This window comes from Scyliorhinus torazame, chromosome 5 (assembly GCF_047496885.1).
Source record: "Scyliorhinus torazame isolate Kashiwa2021f chromosome 5, sScyTor2.1, whole genome shotgun sequence".
Taxonomy (NCBI): domain Eukaryota; kingdom Metazoa; phylum Chordata; class Chondrichthyes; order Carcharhiniformes; family Scyliorhinidae; genus Scyliorhinus; species Scyliorhinus torazame.
In genome coordinates, this window is record NC_092711.1 from 245369348 (window position 1) to 245387923 (window position 18576).

The following is an 18576-nucleotide window of genomic DNA, read 5'->3' on the forward strand; positions in this document are numbered from 1 at the left end:
GATTCTTTTCCTCCTCTCCTTTCTGTATTCTAAACTTAAAATTTGAAGACGCCAGAGCAAAATTCACAGACAACTGCTTGAATCATTACAACCAGTATCCAATACTCTATTCAAGCATGCCAACTCATAAATCAGTACATGAATCAAGCCTCCTAATGAATTGATGATGCAAATCATTGTTTTATCATTAACATATCACATCACTTCTCTGTAGTTCTTTTCTGACATTGAAAATGCCCCTGTTTCTAAGTTAATTAAATTGAGGAGACTGCAACAAAAGCATTTTTTTAAATAAGTGTAACATTTATTTAAAATATGAATGTCCCAAGCGAGCCACTTGCTACTTTGTTGGAGCAACGCCTTTCTAACTTCAAAATCTGAGTCATTACAAAAGTTAGTTGAACTTCCAGGGTGCTGTAGCCAGTCTGGTACCAAGCGCAACCCCAGTGATGATTATGCCACTGTGCTTAAACGTGACCTGTCCAAGGTCATCTTTGGTGACAGTTAGTGTGGTTTTGAACTTCCTCCATTTCAATTCAGGTTTGAGAGGATATATGAACAAAAATAAAGAGTTAAAAATCAAGGCGGAATTTTCTGGTCCCACCTGCCCAAGGAGCAGAAATTCGGATTTAGTGGACCTTTGGCTGGTCCGTCATATTTTCCGTCCCACCTACAACGATCCCATGGTGGGCAGGACTAGAAACTCCCACCCGATATTTTTAGTGAACATATCCATCATAACATTCCCTTTGAGCTTTGTGAATATCGTATTGTGATGACCGTAGCGCTCATCATGCACACCTTAACTTTGTCAGTCCTCGATCCTTCTTCGCCCATTAAAATTAATGGGAAAATGTGCAGTCTGCTGATTTGACATGCAGGCTGGAATTCTCCAGTGAATTTAAAGATGGTCCGCTTCTATGTATTCAAAACTTTAATGTCACATCTTTAGTATTGTGAGGGGAATGCCCTATAATGTAGGCATTGTCTCTTCAGTGTTCTTCCATTATTTGATCTCAAACCTAGAAATTCTCCTTGTTGAAATGGAAATGGACTCCCAAAGGGTTGACCTCAGAGTACTTGTTTGAGCATTGTTCTAAAACTTTAGCCAGAGGTTGTGGCCCACACAGGAAGACTCCAACAGTTGTTCTGCAAAGGTACAAATTCATAAGTTATTCATTTCACATGTTGTCTTTTTTGAATGCTTTATTCATTTCTGCAAGTCGGGTATTAATTCAGTTGAAATTTGTTAAACAAAATTTGCTCTTTCATCAGGATATAAGGGTACATGTGAAATGAGTTTAGATAAGATTTAACCGGAACGCAGTGGGCGCCACTCAATAGCACAAACGGTACAAAATAGCATTCAGAACAAATTGATAATCTAACTCAAGGAAACCATAAAATGGTTTATAATGAGAGACTCCATTTAGAACAAGAACAAAGAAAATTACAGCACAGGAACAGGCCCTTCGGCCCTCCCAGCCTGCGCCGATCCAGATCCTTTATCTAAACCTGTCGCCTATTTTCCAAGGATCTACTTCTCTCTGTATCCCGCCCGTTCATATATCTGTCTAGATGCATCTTAAATGATGCTATCGTGCCCGCCTCTACTACCTCCGCTGACAAAGCGTTCCAGGCATCCACCACCCTCTGCGTAAAAAACTTTACACGCACATCTCCCTTAAACTTTCCCCCTCTCACCTTGAAATCGTGACCCCTTGTAATTGACATCCCCACTCTTGGAAAAAGCTTGTTGCTATCCACCCTGTCCATACATCTCATAATTTTGTAGACCTCAATCAGGTCCCCCCTCAACCTCCGTCTTTCCAACAAAAACAATCCTAATCTACTCAACCTTTCTTCATAGCTAGCACCCTCCATACCAGGCAACATCTTGGTGAACCTCCTCTGCACCCTCTCTAAAGCATCCACATCCTTCTGGTAATATGGCGACCAGAACTGCACGCAGTATTCCTAATGTCCTACGTTTCCCTCTGTTAAGGCTTTGCCTCAACAATGGTTGAAAGGAACCTTAGCCCCATTTCCAATGCCTTTGCTGTTCTGCAGATCAGATGACAATTATGCCGAACACCTCCATTCTGTCCAGTTGTGATCCTGACCCCCATCATGGCTCACCACTGTAACTCCACGTCTCACACTTCCTCCCGTCTTTAGTCTTCAATATTTTAACAGTCAGTAAGAAGACAAATATTGGTGACAGTATATTTAATCAAGGGCATTCAACAGCCCTCTGCTTTGAGCAATGCCTTTAGTAAGTTAAGCATTTAGTTATAACCCTGCTTTGTTTTGCAATGGGCTGTTGGTTATTTAGCATTGGTCTGTATACATCTGTGAGAAGAGGGGAGTTGACATTGAAGGTGTTAACCTATTAATAGTTATGACAATGGGATTGCCTCCAGGGTATTGATCTGTCCTCTGGGACTGGAAAACTCTAGAAAACTCCAGAATTCTCCATTTCCATCCTCCAATATTTAGTATTTTGCACTTTTTTCAACCCTAACGTGTTTGCTTATTGCTTACATTTCAGTTCTGATGAAAGATTATGCATGAAAATCTAATCTGCATTTTCTATTTACAGCTTCTAACCAATCAGTGTAATAATCACAACATTATTATAACTATTAAAACTATAACATTGTTAAAATAGTGCTCAAAGCAGCTTTGCTCATCAACTAACATGCCCTATATCTGACCTGGGGAACTATTTTACTGACAAGGGGAGCTCACATTTTTACCCAGTAAATCAATAATGCAGGAATTCTACAACTCATCCTGAGTTTATTTTAAATTGTTCGATTTTTTCTTTCTCATTTCCTGTCTCAGAACTTCCTCCACTTTGCTCTGTATTCTTGTAGAGATTGTGATTATCATATCTGCTGTTAGCCCCCAACAGTATTACATTGTAACTGGTCATCAGGAAATGAACCAGATCAGCCTGGGTGTACTATGTCTGCTTTTTTTCACTCTTTGCCATCGGGAAATGGCTGGCATTAATATGTCTCCACAGGGATAGATCTAGAATTGAAAACTCCACACACGGATTGCGTGCTAAAACATGTCCACCTTTAAAATATGGCATAACAGAGTGTTGGTATACTGCATTCCTCAAATGTCCATCTTGTGTTAAGAGAATTATAAGCAACATAAAAAATAACATTTTTGTCCCATGCTGCATCTCATCATTTCCTGATATTTGGAGCTTGTCACTCAATTACAACCTGTTGAAGTAAGTAATGGCTACATGTGATCCAAACCACAAAATTCACCTTTAGTTTTGGTGTGATTAAGGACTGGTTTTCCAAATACCGTTGTACGGTGCTGCCTGGAACAAGGCCATTCATCTCTATTCTACAGGAACGGAGGAGAATAATACGAGTTTTTGCACTCCCCTGGTCACTCTCACTTGTTCATGACCCTCATTCATCTCTGGTCACTCTCATCCCCACACGTACACTTTCACAATATCACTTTTGCCTGTCCCAAGGTAATCTTATCTCTGGTTACTGACTTGCTCATGGTCACTCTCCAACCCTAGTTAGTCTCACCCACTACCTGGTCACTCTCAGTCAGCCTGGAGAACCTGGTGAGATCAGACTTCCTGCACAGAATGGATACATACTGAACAGGAAGAAAATTTTAGATATCTGATATAAGAAATGAGGGCTTTTCAATCCTCGTTAAATCTTTTACAGTGAATATCAGAAATAATCAATTAAGTGAAAATCTTTATTGCAGGTGGGGGCTACTGGATAGTTATTCACTAGAAGATATTGCCTATGATTTCCCCACTTACTTGGGGTTAGTCTGTGCAATCATCTGAAACTCTTTGTCCCAGTTGGGTCTACCATAGTGTGTTTTCTGTTTGAGTCCAGTCACCACATCAGTCTCTTTATCGATGTGTACCTTTACATGAGCGGCCTGTGAGAACAAAGACATGAAACAAAAAGAGAAGTTGGTGTAAATGTTTAAAGAAAACAATAGCCAATAATTAAACGGATACTGTCCTTTCTCCTCCCTTTCCACAATCGCATGCTAGAGTTTATGAGCTTGTGCAAAGGGCTGCAGATTTGCAAGCATACCCTTTCAGTGTGCTGTGGCTGGATTCTGCACTGAAGCTATCACCTTTGACAAGCAAAGAAATGTGATATTCGTTCACTGAATATTGGTTCTTACAAGCTACTCCCTTTGCTCCATTAAAGGCAGCAAGAAGTCCGGGAACAACTCGGCTAACTGAAGATGTCACCTTTTAACATCTAACCCTGAAACCAGGACAAAGGTGGCTTCTCAAACATTTGGAAATATGTTTCACATGTTTTTTAAAATTAAAAATATATAAGATTGGATTACCATTAATGCAGTGTGTGGCTATTAATAACCAGTATAGTTACATCCTTCTACAGGGTGTTTGTTTATCACTTGGTCATTGACAACTAGTTGCAGGGGCTGTTTAGCACAGGGCTAAATCGCTGGCTTTGAATGCAGGCCAGCAGCACGGTTCAATTCCCGTAACAGCCTCCCCGAACAGGCGGCGGAATGTGGCGACTAGGGGCTTTTCTACAGTAACTTCATTGAAGCCTACTTGTGACAATAAGCGATTTTCATTTCATTCATTTCATATCTTTAAATTCAGTTACCTGTGTACTATCCCAGCCAGTCAGATAGAGTTTGTAATTGAGGAAATCACGCTTGCCCAATTGTTCCATTTGACTCTCGAGTGATCGTAAGAGATCAGCAAACCATTCGAATGCCTGGGTCTCTCGACAGATCCAGAAGAAGTAAATCTACAAACAGATGGGGAGGAAATGATTATACAAAATGAAGCTGGAATATTTCAGCATCATACTGGAGTATTCATTTTATTTCACTCTGATCAATTCCTTCCATGTTCCCTTTGGGTAGGAGTGAAGAACAGCATTACCCATTTTCTAATGTGTTCTGCTCTGAGATGGGGTAGATTAGGAAGGGTAGAACACTCTACTGAGTGGTCTGCCCAACAGGTTGGAGAGCTTTCACAACTGAAGAGGGAGAGAGGGTGCCGGGGTAGGGGGGGAAACTCAATTAACACCGTATCCCTCCAATCAAGTAGCCACTGACAGTGTCTCTAAAATGTCAGTGCCTTCAGGCCAACTAACCGCTTGGGTATAAGGAAATTGGGAAAAGGAAGTATAAGGTTGAGAAGTATGAATTTTTAAAAATGTACCTTTTTTGTTCGCAGTCCGGCATCGCAATTTTCATATTTGTACCAAATGGACTTGAGAATGGATGCAAATGGAGTTACTCCTATGCCAGCTCCAACGAGGACACTGACTTCATAGTGGAAGACATCCTCACTAGCTGTACCAAAAGGACCATCTACTGCGATCCTGGACAAAAGGGAAATAATTCACAGTGAATGCAAAGTACTTGTCTATTAATCCAAAATCTCTTGCAAAGACACCTAAGCGGAGACTTTAATGTTTTCCATTCTGCATGGAACCCCTTAGCTGATTTGCCATCACAAATCTGCCTTGTATAGCAAAGATGCACAGCACTTCCATAAGGCTGTTTGTAGATGGGGGATATTTTCGAAATGAATTGGTTCTCCTAAAAAAAAAACCTCCGTATGTGACTTATTATTCATCTTGGTATAAATGCTAGATGTTTCCAAAATTACTTCCTATGAATTGTTTTCACCCTTTGATACATCGGCCAGGATTCATACCTGGGAGCAATGAGATGGACTGGCTGTAGTTTATCCCATGGTCATTATTAATATTCCTCAATTTGTTATCCACAGCTCATCTAGTCTCTAGGACAAAGGTTCATAACATCAGAGATGGGGAGATAGGTATTACTGATGCATCTCCTACTGGCTTCCAAGGCATCAAGGAGTCCTGCACCATGTGTGCAGGATGTGTGTCTAGCTGCAGCTCCTGAATGACCACATTGCATGACTGGGGCTGCAGATGGATTCCCTATGGAGCATCTGTGATGCTGAGTACATTGTGGATAGCATGTTTAGCAAGCTGGTCACACCGCATTGAATGACTGCACAGACAGGAAAGCAATGGGTGACCACCAATAAGAGTAGTAGGCATAGGCAGGTAGTGCAGGAGTCCCCTGTGGTCAGCCCCCTCACCAATAGATGTCCTGCGATAGATACAGTTCGGGGGGTAGCCTCTTGGGGGAAAGGAGCAACGGCCATGATTGTGACACACCATTGCCTCTGCTGCACAGCAAGGGAGGAAGACGACTGGAAGAGCTTTCGTGATAGGGGATTCGATTGTAAGGGGAGTCAACAGGCATTTCTGTGGTCGCGAACGAGACTCTCGAATGCTATGTTGCCTCCCTGATACCAGGGTCAGGGATGTCTCAGGGCGGTTGCATGGCATTCTGAAGGGGGAGGGGGAGCAGCCAGTTGTCCCAACGACATGGGTAGAAAAAAGGATGATGTCCTGCAACAGGAATGTAGGGAGTTAGGTAGTAGATTAAAGAGAAGAACTTCTGGGGGGGGGGGGGGGGGGGGGGGGGGAGGGATGGGGGGGGGGGTGGCCTGAGACAAGGCAGTTGCCAATTAGGGCTAGCTTTTATTTTATTTTTTTTGTTATTTAATATTTATTTATTTGTTGTTGTTTTTGTTTAAATTTAAAAAGGTCATTATTATCTGTATTGTTACAATGTTGTGTAAAAGATGCACAATGTACTGTGTTGGTTGACCAAAAATTTTCAATAAAATATTATTTAAAAAAAAAAAAGAGAAGAACTGCTAAGGTTGTAATCTCTGGATTACTTCTGGTGCCACGCACTACTGAGTACAGGACTAGGAAGGTAGGTCAGATGAATGCGTGGCTAAAGGCATGGTGTAGGAGGGAGGGCTTTAGATTTTTGGACCATTAGGACAGTTTCTAGGGTGGTGGGACCTGTACAACCTGGACGGGTTGCACCTGAACCGGAACGGGTCCAATATCCTTGCTGGGAGGTTTGCTTGTGCTGTTGGGGAGGTTTTAAGCTAATTTTGCTGGGGGCTGGGACACAGAGTGGATGTAGTTAGGAGTGAGGTTCAATCAAATGTAAGGAAAACTAGGTCTGTCCAGCAGGCAGAGAAGACATGGGCATGTTAAAGCACATGGGAAGATTGGAACGGTAAATTACATCTAATTTAATGCAAGGAGCCTGTCTGGTAAGGCATAGGAGTATTGATCAGCAATGTGGAAATATGATATTGTTGCAATTACTGCGACATGGTTGAAAGAAGGGCAGGACTGGCAACTCAACATTCCAGGGTATAGAGGTTTCAGGCGTGGTAGAGGTAGATGTAAGAGAGGAGGGAACATTGCATTCTTGATTTTTTAAAAAGGCCATCACTGATTTGTTATGTTGTAGGTGTAACATAAGCGGCTTCCTTGTGGTGCACTTGACAAAGGAAGGTTCAGGTGTGGAGATAACTTCAACACGTTTATTAAATTATTTACACTTCTATTACTCAGGTTCGACACTACTGCTAATCCTACTATAGCTACCCAGACTGACTAACCAGCTGTTGCAATCCATGTGGTGGGTGTAATATTGAATCAACCCTGTGTCTGTCCTCACTGACTGTCTCCACTGGAAAGAGGCAGATCATGTGTGTGGTGTCCTTTATATTTGGATTGGTGTAATGCCCCCCTGTGGTCGTGTCACCTCCTTGTGTATCGTGAATGTCTATTGGTCGTCTCCTATCTAACTGATCTATTGGCTGAGTGTGTATGTGTGATGTTTCTGGTGCTCCCTCTAGTGTCTAGCTAGCCTACATGCATTTACATTGATGCACATCACCACAATCACTGCAGTAATGAGGGAGGATGTCTTAGAAGGCTCTTCAAATGAGGCCATATGGGTGGAGCTTAGAAATAAAAAAGGGGCGATCACTTTGCTGGGATTAAACTACTGGCCTCCCAACAGTCAGAGGGAGGTAGAAGAGCAGACATGTAGGTAAATCACAGGGAGCTGAGAGAGGAATAGGGGTATAGTAGTCAGGGATTTCAACTTCATCATTTCAACATTAACTGGAATCGCCCTCGTGTGAAAGGATCAGACAGAGTAGAATTTTTAAAATGCATCCAGGAGAGCCTTTTGTGCCAGTACGCAGGTGGTCCTACTCGGGATGGGGCAGGGCTAGACCTAGTCCTGGGAGAAGAAGCCGGGCAAGTGCCAGTGTGTGAGCATTTTGGGGATAGTCACCATAATTATGTAAGTTTCAAAGTCATTATGGAAAGGGATAAGGAAAGTCCAGAAATCAAGGCCGGGATTCAACGAGCCACATGCCGAAATCGCGCTCGGCGCGGGGGGAGGGGAATGGAGTCTTAGAACCGTGGCGTGGGGCCGCGATTCATCACGGACTGGAGAACTGCAGCCAGCCGGGCCCGTGCGCAGTCGACGTGGCGCCAGTTGGGTGCCGTCGAAAGTGGCCCCGCGGCGATTCTTTGCGATCGACTGGTCAAGTTCCGCCAGTGTGGTTCCCGTATGGTTCCATCTGGCGGGAACTCGGAGTCGCGGCCGCGCTGGCCTTCCTGGTGGGGGGGGGAGGGACGGGGTGATCAGACTTCGGGGGGCGGGCCTCCACGACAGCCAGGCCTGCGATCGGGGGCTACCGAACGGCGGGGGGGGCCTATCTTCTTCCGCGCTGGCCCACTGTGTGGCTACACCATGTTGCGCGGGGGCCGGCGTGAAAACGGCCGCCATGCGCATGTGCGGACTTGCAGCCGGCCGCCACGCGCTTGCACGGACCCGCGGCCGGAAATGCAGGGCCCCATATCGGAGCAGGAGCTGCGGGACGCACGCCGGGGCCCTGCTAGCCCTCTTAAAACCAGAGAATCACTCCGGACTTTTTGAAAAAAGTCGAGCGTGATTTGCGTCCGTTTTCTGGCGGGCGTGGGGACATTGACCCATTTTTGGAGAATCCCGGCCCAAATGTCTAAACCAGGGAAGGCCGATTTCAATATCATTAGACAGCATCTGGCAAATGTAGACTGGGAGCAGCTACTTGCAGGTAAATCTACATTTGGAAAGTGGGAGTCTTTGAAAAGTGAAATAGCGAGAGTTCAGGGCCAACATGTTCCTCTCAGAGTGAAGGGCAAGGGTGGCAAATTCAGGGAACCCTTGATGTCAAGTGTTTCATAAAGAAAAAAAGGAATATGGGAGGTATATAGAGCTAAAAAGGGGGAGGCCCTTCAGGAGTATGGTATAGGAAATATAGGAGGGCTCTTAAAAAAGGAATTAGGAGGGCAAAGAGGGGCCACAAAATATCATTGATGGATAGGATTAATGAAAACCCCAAGGCATTTTATTAGTATATTAAGAGCAAGAGGATGACCAGTGAAAGAGTGGGGCCCATTAGGGACCAAAGGGGAAATCTGTGAGGAGAGCCAGAGGACATGGGCGAGGTCTTAAATTAATATTTTTCACTAAGGGGAAAGACATGGGAGCTGGAGATTTCAGTTTGGGCGGTGAAGTTCTCGAGCATGTTAAGATTAATAAGGATGAGGTATTAGATGTTTTAGTGGGCATAAAGATGCACAAATCCCCAGGGCCCGAGGAGATGAATCCCAAGCTGCTACGGAAGGCAAGAGCAGAGATTGCTGGGCCCAGATGGAGATATTTAAATATTCGCTGGCCACAGATGAAGTGGCAGATGACTGGAGGATGGCTAATGTGGTAGCTGTGGTAGTCACCACTGATGTATATATTGTATATATAGGATGTTGTTATAGGTGCTTTACGGTAAGGCCCCTGTACTACAGGTACGGGGGTAGATCCCTGCCTGCTGGCTCTGCCCAGTAGACGGAGTATAAATATGTGTGTTCCCAGTACAGCAGCCATTTCGTCAGCTGCTGTAGGGGGCCACACACCTGTGTAATAAAGCCTCAATTACATTCTACTCTCATCTTTGTGTAATTGATTGTGCATTAATTTATTACACTGAGTTTTTCAGAAGATGGATCTCCGCATCAAGCCGGATCGTCTGCAGCTGCATCCACAAGCAGACAACGGCAAAAAGGACTTTGAGCATTGGCTAGCCTGTTTTGAAGCGTACATCGGGTCTGCGCCAGACGAAATTCCAGAAGCACAGAAGCTCCAGATCCTTTACACGCGGCTGAGCTCCAACGTCTTTCCACTTGTCCTGGACGCGCCGACCTACGCAGAGGCCATGGTGCTACTGAAGGAAATCTACGCTCAGCGGACTAACACACTACGCCAGGCACCTCCTCTCCACGCGGCATCAACTTCCCGGTGAGCCGGTGGAAGATTTCTGGCATGCGCTGCTCCCCCTAGTTAGAAACTGTGACTGTCAGGCCGTTTCGGCCACGGAACACTCGGATTTGCTAATGAGAGACGCATTTGTTACGGGCATAGGGCCTCTTAGAGGGGCCCACGCTCGACCTTGTTGCGACCAAAAAACTAGCGCTTTCACTTACGGTCGCATCACGCAACATTCAGGCCTATGCCCTGACCGTGCGGCCCACCCCCCCTGTGCATCGTGGACTACGCAGACGGCCGCCCCATCGTGGACCCTATCAGCGACTGCCCTCAGCCAATCCCACGCCTGTACCGTGTGGCAGCCAACCAACCCCGGGGGGGGGGGCAAAATGCTACTTCAGTGGGCAGTCAAAACACCCCCGACAGCACTGCCTGGCGTGGAGCGCCCACTGCAAGGCCTGTGGCAAGAAGGGACATTTCGCTGCAGTGTGCCAGGCCCGCTCAATTGCCGCTATTGTCCCGGCACTCCCCACGTGCAGCCAGTGGGCGCCGCCATCTTCCCCTCCTAGGACCACGTGCGGCCAGTGGACGCCGCCATCTTGCTCGACTCGCAACACGTGCGGCCTGTGGCCGCCGCCATCTTGTTCCTCCCAGGACCAACGGGCGCCGCCATCTTGCTTTCCCCACGACACGTGCGGCCCGTGGGCGCCGCCATCTTACCCGACTCAGGATCCATGCCCGTCGGGCACCTCATCCGGCTGCTCATCGCCTGCAACCGCCAACGACCAGCCACGTCTCGCCTCGGTCACGATTGACCAGTCGCGACCGAACAACCTTACGACTGCTTCAACTAAAGTGAAGGTCTACGGGCACGAGATCTCCTGCCTGCTGGACTCCGAGAGCACTGAGAGCTTCATTCGCCCCGATACGGTAAGGCGCTGCTCCCTCGCGGTACACCCCGCTAACCAGAGAATCTCCCTGGCCTCCGGGTCCCGCACCGTGGCGATCCGGGGGTACTGCATCGCCACTCTCACTGTCCAGGGCGTGGAGTTGAGCGGCTTCCGCCTCTACGCCCTCCCCAACATCTGCGCTGCCTTGCTACTCGGCCTGGACTTCCGGTGCAACCTACAGTCAGACCATCAATCGGTACATGCAGCTAGACGCGTACCCCTCCCAATCATATCTGATATGGTCAATCAGATTGCACAGTACCAGGTCTTCTCGACAGTAGACCTGAAATCTGCCTACCACCAGCTCCCCATCCGCAAGGCAGACCGCCCATACACTGTGTTCAAGGCCGCCTTTACCACTTTCTTAGGGTTCCCTTCGGCGTCACCAACGGGCTGCGGGCCACTTTCCCGTACCTGGACAATGTCACCATCTGCGGCCACGATCAGCAGGGCAATGACGCCAACCTTGCCAATTTCTCCACACCGCCACTCTTCTCAACCTCAAGTATAACAAGGAGAAGTGCGTGTTCAGCATGAACCGTTTAGCCATCCTCGGCTATGTGGTCCAGAACGGAGTTCTGGGGCCAGGCCCGATCACATGCACCCCCTCATGGAACGCCCCCTCCCCCACTGCCCCAAGGCCCTCAAACGTTGCCTGGGGTTCTTTTCGTATTACGCCCAGTGGGTCCCAAACTATGCGGATAAGGCCCGCCCACTCATTCAATCCATTGTTTTCCATCTGACGGCCGAGGCTCACCAGGCCTTTAACCGTATCAAGGCCGACATCGCCAAGGCCGCGTTGCACGCGGTCAACGAGACGCTCCCCTTCCAAGTCGAGAGCGATGCATCAGACATCGCTCTGGCCGCCACCCTCAACCAGGCAGGCAGGCCCGTGACATTCTTTTCCCGCACCCTCCATGCCTCCGAAATTCGGCACTCCTCCGTCGAAAAAGAGGCCCAAGCCATCGTTGAAGCCGTGCGGCATTGGAGGCATTACCTGGCCGGCAGGAGATTCACTCTCCTCACTGACCAACGGTCGGTAGCCTTCATGTTTAACAACACACAGCGGGACAAGATCAAAAACGATAAAATCTTGAGGTGGAGGATCGAGCTCTCCACCTACAATTATGAGATTTTGTATCGCCCCGGTAAGCTCAACGAGCCCCCCGATGCTCTATCCCGAGGTACATGTGCCAGCGCACAAGTGGACCGACTCCGGACTCTGCACGACAACCTCTGTCACCCAGGGGGTCACACATTTTTACCATTTCATCAAGGCCCGCAACCTGCCCTACTCCATCAAGGAAGTCAGGGCGACCACCAGATACTGCCAGGTCTGCGCGGAGTGTAAACCGCACTTCTACCGGCCAGACCGTGCGCGCCTGGTTAAGGCCTCCCGCCCCTTTGAACGCCTCAGCGTGGACTTCAAAGGGCCCCTCCCCTCCACCGACCGCAACACGTACTTCCTCAGTGTGGTCGATGAATATTCCCGATTCCCCTTTAACGTCCCATGCCCCGACATGACGTCTGCCACCGTCATCAAAGCCCTCAACAGCACCTTCGCTCTGTTCGGCTTCCTCGCCTACGTCCACAGCGAATGGGGATCCTTATTCTTGAGCGATGAGCTGGACCAGTACCTGCTCAACAGGGGCATTGCCTCGGGCAGGACGACCAGCTACAACCCCAGGGGAAATGGGCAGGTTGAAAGGGAGAATGGGATGGTCTGGAGGGCCGTCCAGCTGGCCCCACGGTCCAGAAATCTCACGGCCTCCCGCTGGCAGGAGGTCCACCCCGACGCACTTCACTCCATTCGGTCGCTCCTGTGCACTGCGACTAATGAAACCCCCCATGAACGTCTCTTTGCCTTCGCTAGGAAGTCCACCTCCGGGGTTTCGCTCACGACATGGCTGGCAGCTCCAGGACCCGTTCTCCTCCGTAGACACGTTCGACTCCACAAGGCGGACCCGTTGATTGAGAGGATACAGCTACTTCACGCTAACCCACAGTACGCTTACGTAGCGTACCCCGACGGCCGCCAAGACACAGTCTCCCTCAGGGACCTGGCACCAGCTGGTTCCACCCCCCCCCCCGCCCGACCCAGCGCCAACCCCCCCCCCCCCCCCCCCCCACGGCGCAGCCCCCGCTCCGGGACAATCCGTCCTCCCCTTGCTCACACCCGGGGATGAAGAGGATTTCGACACGCTCCCGGAGTCACCGAAGACCAAGCTGCTGCCGGAGTCAACACCACCACTGCGGCGCTCTCAGCGACAGATCAAGGCACCGGACAGCCTGAATTTGTAATATTATCTGTACTTTTAAAACACAACTTTCTGCATATAGTTCGCCACCACCCCCGCCGGACTCATTTTGTTAACAGGGGGTGAATGTGGTAGTCACCACTGATGTATACATTGTATATATAGGATGTTGTTATAGGTGCTTTACGGTAAGGCCCTTGTACTACAGGTGCAGGGGTAGATCCCTGCCTGCTGGCTCCACCCAGTAGGCGGAGTATAAATATGTGTGCTCTCAGTACAGCAGCCATTTTGTCAGCTGCTGCAGGAGGCCACACATCGCAGTGTAATAAAGCCTCGATTACATCCTACTCTCGTCTGTGTAATTGATCGTGCATCAATAGCTTTATTCATAAAGGGCATCAGGGATGAGCCAGGTAATTACACTCTAACGTCAGTGGTCGGGAAATTATTGTAAAACATTCTGAGGGACAGGATTAATCAACACTTGGAAAGGCAGGGATTGATTAGGGATAGTCAGTTGGTGGGCGATCCTGTATAACTAATTTAATTGAGTTTTTTGAAAAGGTAACTAAATATATTGATGAGGGCAGTGTAGCTGATGTGGTTTACATGGACTTCAGTAAGGCCGTTGGCAAGGTTCCACATGGAAGGCTGGTACAAAAGGTTAGAGACCATGGGATCCAAGGCATGTTGGCAAATTGGATCCAAAATCGGCTTGTTAATAGGAGGCAAAGGGTGATGGTGGAGGATTTTTTTGTGTTTGGAAGCCTGTGACCAGCGGTGTACCGCAGGTATCAGTGTTGGAACCCTTGCTGTTTGCTATATACATTAATGACTTGGATGTGAATGCTGAATTAGTATAATTAGTAAGTTTGCAGGTGCCAAAAAAATTGATGAGGTTTTGGATAGTTTTAGGCTACACACTGATATTGATCAGCTGGGGAATTGGGCAGAGCAATTGGGCCACGCTCCAAAATCGTCAATCCTTCTCTTCCACTTTTGGATGCAAATGCTGTTTTATTGTGGATCTTATTTTTACCTCATGGTACTCTCCACCTTGTGACGGAAGTTGTTGGGAGGTTATTATAATATTTATGTAAATGAGAATAACCGATGTGCAAGTTACCAAAATCAAATGTTATGTGCCCTCAGGGCTGGTAGAATACTTAGAATGAATGAAGAGGCGCAAAGCACTTGCCAGGATAAGTCGATACATGCAGAAATATTTCACAAGGTCTAGCATAGTCACATTGAGCTGAATAATACACAGCTTGCCCCCACCCTTGGCAATCATGTTGGTGTGAAGGCGACTGGCTCCACACCAACCAGCCCTGCAACAATAAAGCACTGATTAACCAGGGCCTAGTGGGACTGGTTCTGGAGTCTGGAGCTGCCGGCCAATCTGACTGGCAACTAAATCCATCCTGCAGTGCCAGCTACAAGGACTGCAGCTGAAGTGAGGAGCCCATGGACGAGGATCCATGGAGCAGGTAAGTCCAGGTCCTTAGGCCATGAGTATTAGGGAGAGGGGCAGTAGAATTTTGGATTTTGGTGCCCATATGGGGATTAAGCTCCAGGGTGGGCAGAAACCTGATGATATGGGCACCCACCCCATTTTATGTGCACCCCACAGGAAACAGCCCTCCCCCCCCCCCCCCCCCCTCCCCCGAGCACATAAAATCAGACCCCTTGAAAGGAAGCTAGGTAAGAGCAAAGGCTGATGCTAATGGAGTTAAATTAAGAGGGTTGGGAGAAGGCTCCTATGGAGCATAAACACCCGTAAAGATCAATTGGGCCAAATATTTATACAGTATAAACTACGTGCTTCTATGTAAAACTTTTTCTTATTTCTTGTATATACTGTTCTGATTCAAGAACAGACGCCAAAATTTTGTAACAATCTTGTATAAGAGCCCAAAATTTGTAACAGTCCAATTAGGGACAAAATGAAGAGATTTTACTGTACAAAGGATAGTAATACTATCTATCTTACTGTCCAATATCCAGAATTAACATAAGGTAAAGACAAATGGACAGGCTAATTGTAATCGTGCACACCACAAACTGCACATTAAATGGCAGACATAAACAAATCAGGTTTCCTGGATTTTCTCAATCAGTGAATCACAAAAGCTCTTTAAAATCTGTCTTCCTCCTGAGGGACTGATTCTCCTTTTTCTTTTTTTTTTAATAAACATTTTATTGAATTCTGCTCCTTTTTCAACAATGTAGCCTCTGATTGCTCAATTGCTCCCTCAATTCAAAATGGCCTCATGAGTACTTGCCTCCCAGTCGCTCAATCTCTTCTCCTGCGACTGTATTCCACCGCATTCATGAGCTTGCAGCCCAGCATTTAGTTACCAGCGCGATTCCAGTTCTCTAGCTACTCTGATTATAATCCCACTGCTTAATTGGGGTTTCTTTTGTGCCAACTCCGAGTTTCACAGAGCCATTGGCTGCTCTTCACTTCAGCTTCACTGGGCTAATAAAGTGCCTTGAGCTTCTCTTAATCCCAATCTTCCCAGCAGCACAAAGCTAGCTACTTCCTGCTGCCTCCTTCATCTGAGCAACTATTGCTCACCATGAGCTACTGTTCCTTCTGTTTCTTAAACTGATCTGAATGACCTGTTAATATTTCCCAACAGAGTTCCAGCCTTGCTCTGAGGCAGAATATTTAAATGTTACAATCGCCCATCAACCAAAGGCCACCATCACAGGTGCTAATTTATAAAAATATCCAGACAAATATCCAGAAGTATAGATTCTCTCACAGTACAAATATATGGACACAATGATTTAACCTATGTTTGTCAAAAAAAATCAGCATAAAATGATTGCATTTTCTATGCGTTTATCCTTAATCTACCTTGGTTGTAATTGGTCCATTGCCTCATCTTTATTCTCTCCAAATGCTTGAAACATGCCCTCTGTCCAATCACCAGCTGATCGAATGTGAACACTGAAATAATCCTCTTCCGGGGCAGAGGTCAGAGTGAAGGGATGCCACTCCAGCTGTGAGATGGATGGACAGTTGATGAAGATGTATTGTCCGACTTGCATTTTAAAACCCTTCTTCTGCATCTGCAACTCAAGGACCTTTGATGGATGAATGACAGCCTGGAACAAAAATTACAGTGAATTCAAACACATTATTGATTTTAATATAATTCCTGTGAATATTAATCATCAAGGTGAGGATGTTGACGTTGAACACTGCGACCAGATCTGGATGTGAGAAAAGGCTCCAAGACAGAATGGGGCCTAATTAACATTGATTTCCTAGCCGCATCAGCAGCCAATCCCCACAGCTGTTCAGCCGTTGCTAAATTGGATGGAGCCTTTTTTTTGGATGGCCATTGTCAATGCTTCAGTGCCTAAATTTGTTTAGACGAGCCAGAGCGAGCTCTGACTATTAAGTATTTCCAGATCTTAAATTGTATTACACTTCTGGCAGTATGTTATGTTATGCTACTGAATGTAATATATGTTACTCAATACTGTTGTTGATGAGGTTTTCTGAATCTTGATGAGAAAGATTCTAAGTCGTCCAGTAATAACAAAAGATTTATTGAGTAACTAAAATAATATTTTTATGAGTTCTTTACTTTAATATTAATACTAGCAATAAGGTTAACAAGATCTAAATACAGTAACTATGTTTATCTACACTAACACTCTGAGCTAATCTACACTCCTATCCTATACTAAGGACGTGAACCACATTTTTCATAAATTTTAACACATTTCCATGTTATTAGCAGCCGCCCCCCCCCCCAGCCAAATTATCCACCCTCAATAAATAGTCACACCTGCTAAGGTTTACAACAAGTTTGGCCAGGCGTGAGGCAGTCAAGAGGATCCCTCTGGGTGTACAGGTAAGTATAACCCAGGGGGGGGGGGGGTAAGAGGGATATTCCCTGACATTTTCCCCTGGCACAGATTGGCACTGCAACTACACGTGCTGGTGACAGTGCTGGGGGTGAACCCTAGTGGGAGCCCCATGGGGGTGATGCTTTGGTTGGTGGGAAGGAGAGTGGATATTGAAGGAGGGGGGCTCGCCAGCGAGGATTGTTTGGGCGGCAGTAGGGGGTTGCCACAATGAATATTGGAGGTGGGGGGGTTTGTCGGGGATGAATGTCGGGAATGAGTTGAGCCCCTGAGACTTTCGTGGGGGTTAGGCCAGATTGAGGGGGTGCCCTTTAAACATGGTACTCCAATCTCTTTGGAGCTGGTTCCTGGCTCTGTGAGGCCTGCCCTACCAGAGTGCAGGCTCAAGATTCCGTGAATTCTGTGCAACTAGAGAGTTCCATGCCAGTTTTCCATCTGAGCCTGGCACTTTGCCAAATTCTGGTACGCTCCCGTCCACAATTGAGCACCTCTGAGAAGCTGGCTTAAGACCAACTTCGCAGAAATTCAGGAGGAATACATGTAAAATTCCTAGAGAGAGAAAGAAAATAAATATAGGAAAATATACATTTTATTCCTTCATGAAAGAATGTATCTGTTGCAACATCCGTGGAAACTAAATACAGCGATTAATCATTTAGGCATATTTACCGCCAAATATTATGGACATAGTTTGTGAGAATGATTAATGGGGATCAAGCATGACAGCATCCTCTTGTCATAAAAGTCATGACATTGTGTATCAATATATTATTTTCTACCTTGGTAACGACAACCCTCTGCTGGGATCGATACAGTCGTATGAATCTCTCACAGACATAGAGTATCATCGGCCCAAGCACCCACTTCCAAGTCTGGAATAGAACAACACATTGATAAACTCTAAATGTTCTTGCTTTTTACAGTGAGTTACCTATATAGTTAAAGAAAGTGAGGGCAGATGGCCCAGTGCAATGCAGCAAAGTTGGGAATGAAACATAATCAAATGCATTTTCTTCATATCAAAGAGATTATTGTCAGTGAAGTTGTCATAAAATTAATTACATACATTATAAGTTGGATTTTGTAGGGAGAGGGAGTGGGTGTAAAAGTTAGGGTTGAGCTCTTCCGCCACTTTACTGGTTTGCAGCAGCGGGAGGTCTTAAGTTGCCATTAATTGACTACTTAACGGCCTCAATTGGCCAATGAGTGGGCAGACCACTCGACACATCCGCCCCCTGCTT

The 18576-nt window shown here is 46.7% G+C and overlaps 1 protein-coding gene across 1 annotated transcript in view; it reads right to left on the reverse strand.

Moving 5' to 3' along the window:
- Positions 1–303: 303 nt before the first annotated feature.
- The window catches only part of nox1 (NADPH oxidase 1), a 44741-nt gene continuing 26468 nt past the window's right edge, over positions 304–18576 (reverse strand). The window contains exons 8-13 of the mRNA XM_072505269.1: positions 18115–18207; positions 16314–16564; positions 5225–5387; positions 4659–4805; positions 3818–3942; positions 304–1149 (exon numbers count right to left, since the gene is read on the reverse strand). Coding sequence (XP_072361370.1) covers positions 1023–1149; positions 3818–3942; positions 4659–4805; positions 5225–5387; positions 16314–16564; positions 18115–18207 — 906 coding nt within the window. The 3' untranslated portion in view covers positions 304–1022. The remainder of the gene's footprint in view (positions 1150–3817; positions 3943–4658; positions 4806–5224; positions 5388–16313; positions 16565–18114; positions 18208–18576) is intronic.